The following is a 13768-nucleotide window of genomic DNA, read 5'->3' on the forward strand; positions in this document are numbered from 1 at the left end:
TTCTTGTGAGATTTGTCTTGTTCTTTTGAACAGAAGTAATAGCTAGGCAGATAATGACATGAACAGCAACAAAAAGCTCAAGTTGTTTCTCTCCTCAGTGAAAATACTGTTGTGACTTCCAATATGTATGGTGAAGCAAGTCCTTAGCTTGTTTGTTTTATTGTCATTCTATAGCTTTTTTACAGGAAGCGGTATGGGTTTTGAAGCCTTTATCACATGCTCTGGAGTATTGGTGGTAGCAGTTTGCACAAAGAGGGAATATGCAACAGTGATGCTGCCTGACCACTGTTTTTTTGACTCACTCTGGGTAAGATGTGATGCTGAAAAACACTGTTTAGCATAGTAGTGTTAGCTCAGAAGTCACAAGTTAGTTTTGCTATTTTATAAGTGATCTATTTTATTATACTTAATTGTGTAAGAACAAATCTAAACTCAGATAATACAAGTGCTTTTTGCATAGATTAGTATTTAAGATAAGTTATGCCTGTTGTTTTAGCTGTTCTGATTCATAAACTGGCTATAGTGTTTTTTAAAATGTGTTTTATATGGAGATTTTTCAATATATGGATCTTTTTTATATTAAAACAAACAAACAGCTGTAGTGTTGTGTGCATGCTACTGTGTTTCTGCCTTAACTTCTATTTTAAGGACTGATGTGCATTGTCATATAAGAACCTATACCTCTTTTCTTCAAAAAAAAAAAGAAGTTTAGAAGTAAAGTACTTAAAAATAGAGCTGATATCAACAAGGTCAGACCAGCTACTTTGGATTTATTTTCCAAAGCAGTTTCTTTAATGATTTCCTCACCAAATTAATGAAGGTGAAGTTAAATAGTTGCATAACATCATTTCACTGCTTTTTAATGATGATTTAATTATTTTATTAATCAGCACAACATAACTATTGTTCACATGCCTGGAAAGAGACCCTTTGGTCAAAGCATTGTGTACATCTATGTCAATGGACAGCAGAAGATCTCTGCCCCACTTCGATTTCCTGCCATGAATGAAGTAAGTTCACCTTCTGTGTCATACATCTGTCCAGATGAACTTCATAGAAGAATGAGAACACAGTTGGCTTTTTTATATTTGGAAACTCAGTAAAAGTTAAAGATAGTTTAGAGCATTGTTATTAAGTTTGTTCAACTCTAGATAGTGTCCAAGGTATCATAGTGGAGAATAGGTAGAACTAACCATTAATTAATGCTTGTTTAGTTATCTCACTTATAAAAACAAACGGGGAAAAAAATCAACTTGGTTAAATAGTGGGGTTTTCCCAGACCTGAGCACTATGATAGAATTTCTGATTAGTCAGCTCTGCAAGTAGTGTGACAGCCCCACTGAGATCTATTCCATCTTGTTTTCACTGGCCACTCATTAATATTTTCTGTATGTTCCCATAACACATGCTAATCTTATATGTACTTGTTACCTGGATAAGCATGAATACTAGCCAACAAAATGAGTACCTGTCATCTTAAGTTCTTTGTGTGGGATGAATCCTTCCTAACCTTGGCTATAATACTTACCGTTCTTCCCCTGTTCAAGTCCTAATTTAATATTTAAGTATTTTGAGTAGTTTTAGTAAGCATTTAAATTAAACAGTGTAATAGTGAAATCAATATAATGCTTAAAGTATGTTGCAAGATAAAACTCTGGGTTTTGGCTCACTTGTAAAATAAGCACAATAGAGAAGATATGAAAGTATGGGGTAGAAGCCCCTCTGAGGGCTTCTGTTCAAGTGGTAAATAATTGATACATATAGCAGGCATAACGGGCTAGTATTTTCAAATATGATCCAGAAGAGGAATGTTTACCAGAGTATCTTACCAGAGTACTGTCCTTGTAGGCTCTGTTCCTGCCAGCCTTTTTTGTCACACAATAGTTGAGGTGACCAAGTTGCTTTCAACTGAATTAGGAGCACTGCTGTTTGAGAAGTATGTGTTCTTTTTGTTTTGGGTTATTTCTTCTCCAGAGTACGCCAGAACTTGCTGTTCTCGGTTTAATTTATTTAGTTCAGGTTTGACAGGGATAGTCTTCAGATTTGGTTTGTAAAATAGCTGAGGCAGAGGTAGAAAAGGAACATAGGCTTAAACTGAGTGTGTGTTTTGTTTTTTCTTCTATTCTTGCTTCTACAGCCTTTTACTTCTTGCTGCATTGGTTCAGCTGGTCAAAGAACAACAACTCCTCCTCCATCTCAGATACCAGACCCACCTTTTTCTTCCCCTGTCATGCCCCATCGTACATCATTTGGGGGCATTCTCTCTCCAGGAAGCTGGGGTGGGATGCTTGCAAAACCAGAACTCATCACCAAGATGATCTCAGCAGGGACTCAGGATAGTGAATGGGGATGTCCAACATCACTGGAGGGCCACCTTGGTTCAGTTATCATCTTTCATGAAGCACTGCAACCCCCTCAGGTGAAAGCATTGTATTTGGCAGGTAAGTAATAATTATACTGATTTTTAGTGAAACAAAATGGTTTAGTTACAGGCAGCATCACTCTGAGCTTTGCTGTACACGGACACATAATGACCAAGATACAGTCCAAAATAATTTTAGAACTAACATAAGTGAGAGAGCTTTATAAGAAACTCAGAAATGAATGATAAGGATTTTTATTTAAGCTAAAATACTAGGTTTCCATAAGCTCATCTATCTACGTATAGGCTTGCCAAAATCTGGATGCTAAGTAGTATTTTCACTTTTATTTTCTTATTTTTTCCCACTGTTTGCCTACAAGTGACCTTACAATTGAGGGTCTTTAAAGTATTGCTCTTGTTGACAACCCACTGAGTTGATTTACACTTCAGGATTTTTCCACAAGAAATCAACTGTGATTTTGAAAATAAAAAAATAAATTATTAATCTGTTTTACTAAAGTATTAAGGTATTAAGTTCGATAATGGCCTGGGATTGTTAGAGATTAGCAAGTACTTCAACCATTTAAAGGAAATATTTTGATGTTGCTAAATAAAGTTGACTTGAAAATTTCTTACTGTCTGTTTGAGCTTGATGATATGTTGGTGGCAAGTATAGGTGTTTGTAAAGAAATGTAGCTGCTTGAATGTACAAATTAAAATCTTGTACAGTTTGGCTTTTTATCATATGTATCATGTATTTCTTTTTAAGAAGATCCCTATGGAATGAATGACTTAATTCATAATTACTTCAAAGCGTGTCTCAAATAGGTATGGTTCAGAGTATCCTGCCATAACAAAGAATAGTATAAAATTTGTGAACGTTAATATCCAGTGAAGCCTCAAAAATTAAAAGCAATGTATTTATAGGTCCAAACTGTTTAACTCCATGGAAATCTCAAGAGCCTGAAGTAGCAGATCTCCCCAGTAAGGTGTTGCTGCATTACACACCAAAGGTATGAAACAATACGTATTTTCCTGTTGTTTATGCAGTATGCAGTAACTTCAGAACTTATCTTGAATGGTTTTTTGTTTGGCTATTACTGTTTAGTTAGGAGAAACTAATGTACCATTAACATGTAAGAACATCTAATATTAACATGTACTATTAAATGTACCTTTTTTACACAATGGTAATAGGAAGATGCAGGGCAGCAAGATCTTAGACTGTAGTTTTAGGGAAGGGTGATGTTATTCTTGTTTAGCAAAAGGACAAAATTATTTTGTGGAAGTCAAATCTAATATAATGTAAATTTTCTAGGGTTCCCAAGTTGTTTAAACAACATTCTATCAACATAATGACTCAACTATTATGCATTATTACAAAGCTTTCTGCATTTTCAAGGATATGTTGTTTCCTAAATGATACTGTAGCCTCTTCATTTCTCAGGCCTGCAGAAATCCAATTTGTCTTGACCTGTCTGCAAATCTCTTACATGGAAGACTAACTGGAAACAAAGTAGTGAACTGGGACATCAAGGTAAGTGCTTACTGAACAAGCAGAAGCTATTGTTTGTGACAGTTTTCCTATGTTCACCTAATTTTCAGAATGCTAGAGGTTGTCATAATGCCGATGACATTTAACAGATAAAAAGTCATTCTTAACTCTGAGCCTGAGAAAATCAACTTACTTGCAGCTAGACAACTTAATCAAGGAACGTTGATGTGATTAATGATTTTTCTGTTCAGATAGAAAATACCAATTCTATTTTATAGGTAACCTTTGCTTGCAGGGCTCTTTAAGCAAAAGAAAACAAAGATTGAGTGCAGAGAATGTATCCTATGGACAATTTTTGTTTTGTTTTGAAGACAAATGTGTGAATAAATAAATGCTTTTTTAAAATTTTTATTGTTTAAAATTATTTTCTAATATCTTTTTTTAAAGAATAGTGTGCAATGAACTCAATGAGCAAACTAATTAGTAAGGAAGTGTTTTGGGGCTACACTGTGCATATGCTTTGACTTCTGGAGATTAATGTTAAGAAAACTGAAACATTTTTGCTTGTTAATTTTGCTGTGATGTGAGTAGTTTGAAAATACTACAATTTGTTCTCTTTGTCCAGTAGATAGTAGAGGGGTGGGTGAGGATGGCTTGTATCTCAAGTTTTATGGGAAAGTATATTGAAAGTACAAATGTCAGGAGAATAATTAGTTCATTAACAAACATGACGGGGATTGGCACTCTCTGAAGGACTAGAGTGAGAGATAAGACACAAAGCTGATTAAGTCATTAGGAGATGAGTACAGCTTGAAAGGAGCTACAGTTACTGCTGTCTTCTTTGTAGAAATTCTATTTTTTCAACTTTCAAGTGTGATGCTTCTTGTTTTGCCCAGCTAACATGGAAATATTCATCCATGAGATAAATTTTACAGATTTAAAAAAGCTCTTAGCTTAACTGTTCAATTTTCTTTATCCCCATGTTTATTGAGACAAATCTAAACAGGGAAGGGGATATCATACAGACGTGTAACAGAGTAACAGTTTAAAAAGTGGAATGTGATGGAGGCAAAAAAGGATGGTTTCCTCTACTTCTCACCAGTGTTTGTGGGAAGGAAAACTGATGTTCTGTGATTGGCTTCCAGGATATTGTTTTACTTTGGTTTCTAAGAGTTTTAGTATGCAGTAGTTTTCCTTGGACTAAGTTGGGCAGGTGAACAAGCATCTCTGACTAGTTTACTGGTTATTGTTATCTGTGAGGAAATTAAATGGATTTTATTAGACTTGGATTTCAAATAGGGTGGAGGTAAAAATTGAAGTATACATAAAAATATTTGAAAAAAATATGTTCTGCTATCATTTCCTAACTGTGAAGTTGAGATCTTGCAGGAACAGGATTAAAACATGTATACGGTATTTCTTTACTGAAAGTAACTTAGATATCATAAATGTTTTTACTCCATTTTTCCAAAATGCTTAATAGAAAATTCTGATATTTATAACCTTCACATGCTTATTTGGGAGAGGGTGGAATGAGGTGTAAAAACACAGCTGACAGGAAGTAGTGTAGTTGCAGTGCCTAGAATGTGGGCAATACTCTGTTTAACTCAGTGTTCTAAACCAGTTTTAAACAGGCATAAAACCATCTAATTGATTTGTGAGTGTATAGGGTTCCTTAACTAGTGTGAATTTGTGGCATAATTTAGAGGATTTTATTTAAGGTTGCTTTCCTTCCATTTCTCTTAATTTTAGGATATGATCAACTGCATTGGTGGAATAAATGTGCTGTTTCCATTGCTGGAACAGATCAGTGTTCTTGGTAGACAGATGCCTGAGAAGTCTGTAGGGGAAACTCTACCTCCTGAAGTAGTTACTCCTGTAGAGGGAGACTGGGTGGTATTGTCATCTACGAAGGCATCAGGTAGGGAAGTAGAGTTGAGATGAACTTTTTCTTAAGTTTGGTTTTAATTAAATGTCTTTCTGTGAATGGAAGTGATTCTTGTACTTGTTGGCTTTTCCAAAGCAGCACTCAAGCTTGACAGGCTGTTGCTTTTTCTAGGCATTTGATGGGGTGCTGCATCACAACAATTCAGCACAATGTAAAATTAACCTGATAATGTATTTCAAATATAAATCTATTTAGCATTATATTTCTTAATGACTTCCTATTATACTACTGTCAAAATATGCAATTATTTCTACTTATTTTCTGAAAATCTTGTTCTGATTATTTTGAGAAATTGTTTTTTATTCAAAACCTGCTAATATCAATAGGAGGAGGTTTTCAACAGTGTGGATACTGGGTCAGACAGCCAAATAAAGATCATGGAGTATCAGATCAGTGCTGTGTAGACTTGTAGTTAACCTTTCATTTTCTTTGTTTAGACTCCTACTCCTTCCACATGAACAAATCACTAAAATGAAAAGGAAGCTTTAATAACAACTAGGGATAAAAAAAACAACAACAACAACAACAACAAAAACACCCAACTACCACCAAACTGTACTAGTATAAGTTGGGAATTAATTTTTGTCTTAGCAGAAAACGAGAGGAAAACAGATCTTGCAAGAGAAGCATTTTCATTTGCTTTGAATTTGAAATGGTTGAGTAAATATATATTTCCTCACTCATCCTCATTAATTTTTGCATATTATATCTAGTTACTGCTGAAGGAGAACATGCTGCATCAGATTCAAGAAACTGTGACTGGGGGAAAGTCTCTGCAGCAGCATTATACATGAAGCAGGGATCAGGTTGTCACTTTTTCATGGAGAAATTTGAAAAGGCTATGCCTCTGCACAGGGGGAGAAAAAGCCACTAAAGAAAGCTTACAGATAGGAAAAAATTGCAGAAAGAGTTAAGGAAGTTCAGGGAAGAGCTTTCAATGCAAACATGATTTTATTTTTCCCCTGTGATAAACAATTATCTAATGATAAACTGTGAGTCTTAATGATTCTGATTTTGGTACTGCTCTGTTTTGCAGAAGCACGCCTGGAGAAGAACATCGTTGCAACTTTCATCCTGATGATTAAACACTTTATTCAGAGACACCATGTTAATCAAGAAAATCTCATTCACTCCCATGGAGTTGCCACCCTAGGAACCTTGTTGCAGAAGGTGAGTAAATTTGAGAAACAACCCTTAGAAATGATTGTTACAGGTGAGGTCCAAATTAGTTTGACATCTTAGTTTGTCTAGGATGCAAGGTTTGCCTCAAAGGTTTGCTTAATACATGCGTTTCTTTCTCATGCTTCTGGAAACAAGGAAGTGTAAGGAGCTGGCCTTGCTCTACAAAGTGAAACGTGGTGTTCTGCTTTTGCTTGTTGTATTACTTAAATAAAAGCAGACTTGCTGTAAAAGAGAAAATAAAAAAATATATTGATTTGAAATAAAGAATATCCTAATAAACTCAATATTGAGTGTTAAGCTGTTATTTTGATAGGTGCCAAGCATCTTAATGGATGTGAATGTACTGATGGCTGTACAGCTGTTGATAGAGCAAGTCTCAGTTGAAAAGAACTTGCAACTTCTGCAACAAATGTATCAACACTTACTTTTTGACTTCAGCATCTGGAACAGTGGGGACTTCCCTTTCAGAATTGGTAAGTTCTTGGACATAGGGCAACTGCACAAAGACACAGTACTTCTCACTTAATATAAATATTTTTCTAGGTTCTAATATGAGACTCTATATTGTAGGGCATATACAGTATCTTTCTACGATCATCAAAGACAGCAGGAGGCTCTTCAGAAAGAAGTATGGTGTACAGTTTCTTCTAGACACACTGAGAGTTTATTATGGGTATAAGTTTTACCTTTTCTCACTTCCTTTGTTGTATGTAGTTCTGTAATGTTGTAATGGAAATACTAAGTCATGGCTTGAAACAGCGAGCACATGTTGGGAAGGCAGGGCCAACCTGGGAGAACCTGGGTGTATAATGCAGTCAGTGCACCTGAGTGACCAGAAGGGTGAGCCAGGATTCACACCTCATTTAAGGGTTGGCAGTGGTATCTTGTTGGATATCCCTGCATACTTGAGATCTCCTGAATGTAAGCAGCTTTCCTTTATTTCTGTGCCCACAGCTGTTGCAATTTGAGCAAATCTTCATTTGCTCAAGCCTGGGACCTTGTTGCTCTGCTGTCATTGCTGCATTTTTCATCATGTTACAAGTGTCCACCTCTTTACTCCTATGTCCCCACTTGTTCTAGTAAGAAAGGAAATAAAACTGGCTGGCTTTTTTGGTTGATTTCATTTTCAAAAAATGCATGAACTTGTTTCCATTTTACTTGCTACTGCTCCTTGACTTTGATTTTTATGATGGGATTACATAAAACTTATGCCAGGAATACCAGGAATGCTCAAAGAGTAAAATAACTAAATTTAAGAACTTACCATCAACAATACCAATGCACTTCTAGATGATCACAGTTGTGATAAGAGCATCCATCATTTTAAGATACTTAGTTCATTTATATCCTTGTCGTATTTGAAGTGCAACTCAGTTATTACTAATTATGGAGCACTTACTTAAAATTCCTTTCTTGTCTGTTGGTATTTAGAAGTGGCAGCAAAGACAGTGATTTAACTCCTGATGACCTGAGAACTATACAGACATCCCTTTATGGACTGATCAAATATTTTCTAAGTAAAGGTGGAACACATGAAGAAATACAGAGCATTGTAGGATACATAGCTGCTACCAGTGAAGAAGAACAGGTATCCAGTGTGGTCTAAATTAGTATTAACTGTATGTGATTTGGTTTTAGTTTTATGTTCAGGAGTTAGACTTGATCCTTAAGGGTCCTTTCCAATTTGGGATATTCTGTACTGTTCTGTTTAGAAACCTTATTTGCACAAAGGTATGAGAAAACAAGCAAAGAGTTAATTGGTTTATGCTTTTATTAAGATGTGCTTCCATATATAACCTGTCTCAGCTACATGGGAATCCTTACAAAAGTGCTCTGTTGGTAGCTGTGCTTTTACTCATTTTCTCTTTATGAAAGAAAATAAATAGACTTTGATCAGTTTTTGTGGTGATGTGAATTCCTATTCCGTAGACATTATTAGTGCTTGAACTTGTTTTGTATTACCCTTTACAGCTTAATAGTGTTCTGCATATAGCAAAAATGTCCACTTAAATGTGGAAACAGTGAACAGACAATGTACATTGTATAGCAAGAGAAAAATTTAAAAGCAAGGGGTTTTTTTTGGATGGAGAATGAAGTCTGCATTAATTCTAGATTAACTCAGTTGTCTTAATTTTCAGCTCTGTGGAATCCTGGATGTTCTGTTCAGCCTTCTTCATTCCAGCTCAGCCCCAGATCAGCTTTTTTTATTACTTTTTGAACCAGGAAATGCTGATATTCTTTATGCTTTGTTATTGCACCAGAGATACTCCGACAGGCTTAGAGAACTTGTGTTCAAGGTAATAAATTGAATGATATGTTTGTAAATTAATCAACAGAGCATAGATTTGTATTTTTCAGTAGTCTGACTGCAGAAGTGCAAATGCTTACAAAGATGCCAGTCATTCCAGTTTAATTTTTTCTAATATGTAAGCAACAACATGTAGCTAACCACTGTAGTTGCAGTGCTCTCCTACTGTCAAGCAATAGAAGTATTGGAATCTTTAAAAATGAGTCTGAGTTTGTCATTAAAGGGTTTTTTGTAAACTATGGACTACTATGCTATGTCATACGCAATTAAGTTTAAACAGTCTAGATGCTTCCTCATTATTAATTTGTTTTTGTGTGCTTTTTCATGCAGATTATGGAAGAGATGCTGAAATGTACTAAAGTTTATGAACGTAGTAAGCACCGTATGAGACTCAGAGAAGTGGGGTACTCTGGACTTGGACTCCTTTTGAATGAATCATCAGTCACTATTTCTCTCATAAAAAACCTTCTTAACCAAGTTCTCCATGCAGGTAATGGGGAAGTGTTGTCTACTATTAGTAAATGCCTGTTTGCTCAGAGGCAAATACATTTGTTTTTTGCTCAGGAAAAAGTTGTTACTTTATGAATCTGTTCTATTTGCAGTCCACGTTAGTCTCGGCTGTTTTCTTAATTCCCTGAAGTATGTTCTCTTTGCCATTCCTGGTTATAGAGGTGACCTCCAGAGGTATTTTTAACATTTAACTGTTACATCATTTGCATGGTATAGTTTGATTTGTTTTTTTCTCCTCCACAGATCCTGCTGTGAATTATAAAGATCTTTTAGCTGTAGTGCATCTGGCTCATAGATCAGATATAAACATGAGAGTGGTTATCTGTAGAAAGGTTAGTTACCTTTAAAAATAGAATACTGTTAAATCCATAAACTATATGGTGTGGTGTCTTATTTGAGATGTTTTAGCTCTACTGGTTGCTGCTGTTGATACTGCTACTTCTCTTTAGTAATGATTTAGGATGTTAGGAATAAAGCTAATATGGAAATTGATGTTGAACTTCATATGTTCAAATCTTTTAAAAAACAAAACCCAAAGTCTCTCTAGTGATCCTCAACTAGCTTATTTTTTTAATGGTTTAGAAGTATTGACTTCCTTGAATTAGTTTTCTCAAGGGATGCTTAAGCTTGAGGTTTTGTTTTATTCTTAATGTTATTTTTAATAGAACATGTAATGGCTCAAGAGTTTTTAAGGATGCAGAGAGGAGATGGAAAAAGCAGTAACTCTTTCCTTAAATGAGCTCTCTGGTTTGTATCACTGGAATTGGCAGTACTGAATGTAGTTGTGAGGAACTATATTCTATACCAAAGTTTCTCAAAATAAACCAAGTGTATGATATCAATAAGCTAGTAATACTGTAGCTTATTTCAGCTTTCTTAATTTTTTCTGTTTAATAGTTTGTAATCAAGCACATCAGGTGCTAGGACTTTTTAATGGGATTATTTGCTCTGATAGTTGCCTTTTCTAGGAATTGCTGTAGAAGAGTGACTGAAAAGTAAGGACTTACTGATGTGCATCGATAGTTCTTTTTTCCCCTATGTTGTATTCCTGGGAAATTTTTTGCTCTTCTTTGCATTTTTAATTTTGAGTGATTTTTGTGGCATATATACTTTCTGTTAATTCAGTATGACTTCTTTGATAAAAAGGCAAAGAAAGCTGTAAGGTTGTAGATCTTGTAATTTAAAAGAATGAATATAGTTTCAAGTTATAATTAATGTGTAAGTGTGAAATATCTTCTATCCTTAGGTTTTGCATCTTTTGCATTCCCAACTGGATGCAGCACAACAGATTTCTCAGCAGCTGGGCTGGCAGGACACTTTGATTAGACTCTTCCTGAAAGAGAATTCTGAGGTCCGGATTGGCTTTAGAGAAAATAGGGCTGACTCCTCAAGGGAAGAGGAAAAAAAGCCGCCTGCTGAAGAACTTCAGAAATATCATGCAGATAAGATGGAGGGAGATAAAACTGATACCTTTGCATCTGTGAATGGTTTGTTTGATCAGTGGAGTTTAGAAGACAATAAATCCTTGGATGTCCCAGCTCATTTCTCTGCTATGCCACTAGAAGATGCATCCACAGCAGAGATGTCTTTCAAGTCAGAGGACCGAGAAGATTTGTGGCACAGTAATCCTTCACATTTGAGTCTAGATCTGTCCAGTGTTGACTCTTATGAACTGGCTGATGTTGTGAATCAGATGACAGACAGCCTGCCCAGCACACCATCACCTATAGAGAACAGAAAACCATTTTCTGGGCAGCCTGAAAAGGAGTTAGATGTCATAAGTGATGTAGGCTTCAACGCTGCTGATCTATCTTCATTTGAAAATCAAGGAGTAAGTAATTTTCTACCTATGTGGTTAATTTCTCCTAATGACTGCAACTTTTTTCCTTTCTAATTGTATCCCTAATGGGTATATAATCATTGTCCTCATTGTCCTTTCCTTCTTTTATCTTCTGAAGGAAAATAACAAATAGCTTTCTTACAGTCAGTGGGGACATCTCTGGGTTGTCGTCTTTTGGTTGGAATTGCTTGGGCAAAGGTGGAATGGGGGGAATGAAAGGGCAGTTAAGGGTTAGGTTTAAATAATGATGTAGAAGTCAATATGTGTTACAGTTTCTGGGAAGCCACTTTCTCCCATATTTTATGTATTTAACTATTAGACTTGAGACCATGGAGTTTTCAAAAACAAACATACATTTGGAGAGCATAGACTATGATGGAGAAACTTTGTGAAGATTTATAGGAGTTGAAAGGCTCTAAATATTGCTTTTCTCTTGCAGGGTGGTGATAATGAACTGATACAGTTACTTACAGATATCCTGCTGTGCATAATGTGGAAAGGCATTGAAAGATCTGATGATGAGGCTTGGGTAGAGAGAGGACAGGTGTTTTCTGCACTGACCAAACTGGGAATATCTAATGAGTTGCTGCGACCTTCTGATGAAATAAAACTCAAGTGAGTGTACTGCTCATGGGCAGGTTCTATAATTTTTTTTTGATGAAAAAGGGAAAAAATGAGTGGGCTTTAGTAAGGCTAAGAAGGGATGGATGTTTACCATCAAGATACAATTTTCTTAACTCTATCTTCATGTACTATCAGTATATTTTACTACTATTAGGTAGCGTAATGTGGTTTTAAGGTTTTGAAAATCTGTATTCCAAGTTTCATGTGCTTTTTAAAATCTTTTTTACATCACTGTCTTATTGAGAATAAGTTATCGCTATGGACTGAGAGATTCAATTAAATACTTAATAGGATTTTTTTAAAGCCACTTACAGCTGGAACATGTAGTAATTGCTTTGGGATTTTGTTTTACATGCAGCTTGTTGGAGAAGATGTTAGAATGGTCAGTCACTGATAACAGAGATTCTAAAGCTCTCCCTACACACACTGAAAATGCTTTCCGGCTCTTGCTAATTGTACAAGATTTCCTGCAGGCAGAAGGACTTGTTAACTCAAATTTATGGACAGAAAAGGTACAGTAACTGCATATTGGAAATTCTGTGGGCAGAAATAATAATGAAAAAGTTGTCCACTTGGATAATATCTCCTCTAGGTGTTCCTTTTTAAACTAGGGTTCATAGTGAAATGTATTAGATTGTCCTTTAATGAGAAAATCCTAAAAGCTTACTACAGGGAATATTGGGCACACATTTGTAAGTAGCTCAGTTTTACATATTCAGGGAGTCAGAAACATGAGCCCTGGGGGAGGAAATGACTAGTGATCACAGTAAGTAGTAAGAGAAACTGTTTCCTGACTGTTTCCTGCTTTCTTCGTGTAATTATGTAGTTTCAACAGTAGTCTTTCCTCTTGTGCTGAGTTGTCCTTGTTTTTCCATTTTTGGGAGACATGAGTTATTTGTTGGAAAAAAAAAAAAAGTTAAGTCTTCAATGGAATAATTGCTAAGCTGCTCTCCATACCACAGGCTTGTGAACAGAGTAATTGTAGAGATTTCCTTGTTTTTTTTTTAAGGCTGCTCTGGGTAAAGGTTTTGCTTCTTCTTATGATCTAGCTTTGTGAAATCTAATTAGAAATGAGATGTGAACTTTGGAGCAATGGGGGTTGTGCTTATTGCCATCTCTGAATTGAAAATAACTACTTTTGTAAATTGCCTTCCACTGTGCCTAGGGAGAATTTAAAGCACTGTAGTATTTTAAGCAGGCACACTTCCAGCTTGCTACGGAAGCTTTCATGTGAGTCTGGGGCTTAAAAGAGCAATCATTTTATATTTTAGAAATTTTTTAGGGAATACAGCAAAGCATGTTATTTTTGAGTAAATGTCTTCATAAGGTAATGACTCATTTTACCATGAATAGCTTCATTTCTTAGTGAGGTTTTGTCAGTATTTCTATGTTAAGAGAGATTCAGAAAGACCTCCTAATCTAAGGTATTGATACTTATGAAGCTTCAAACTTCTCATCAAATTCAATATTCGTTGATGAAGCCTTGCTTTACTTCTCAA

General features: G+C 35.5%; 1 protein-coding gene across 6 annotated transcripts in view; it reads left to right on the forward strand.

Annotated features, from left to right (window-relative positions):
* Positions 1-13768, forward strand: part of NBEAL1 (neurobeachin like 1) — an 80393-nt gene that overhangs the window by 39026 nt on the left and 27599 nt on the right. For all 6 annotated transcript variants that reach the window (XM_090144122.1, XM_090144120.1, XM_090144121.1 and 3 more), the window contains 16 exons: positions 175-307; positions 891-1010; positions 2138-2441; positions 3290-3375; positions 3810-3899; positions 5610-5778; positions 6842-6975; positions 7301-7460; positions 7558-7660; positions 8419-8575; positions 9126-9284; positions 9626-9785; positions 10049-10137; positions 11052-11636; positions 12085-12260; positions 12628-12781. In XM_090144122.1, coding sequence (XP_090000248.1) covers positions 175-307; positions 891-1010; positions 2138-2441; positions 3290-3375; positions 3810-3899; positions 5610-5778; positions 6842-6975; positions 7301-7460; positions 7558-7660; positions 8419-8575; positions 9126-9284; positions 9626-9785; positions 10049-10137; positions 11052-11636; positions 12085-12260; positions 12628-12781 — 2779 coding nt within the window. The remainder of the gene's footprint in view (positions 1-174; positions 308-890; positions 1011-2137; positions 2442-3289; positions 3376-3809; positions 3900-5609; positions 5779-6841; positions 6976-7300; positions 7461-7557; positions 7661-8418; positions 8576-9125; positions 9285-9625; positions 9786-10048; positions 10138-11051; positions 11637-12084; positions 12261-12627; positions 12782-13768) is intronic.

The sequence above is a fragment of the Phasianus colchicus genome, chromosome 7, assembly GCF_987193195.1.
Source record: "Phasianus colchicus chromosome 7, bPhaCol1.hap1.1, whole genome shotgun sequence".
In the NCBI taxonomy this organism is placed as follows: Eukaryota; Metazoa; Chordata; class Aves; order Galliformes; family Phasianidae; genus Phasianus; species Phasianus colchicus.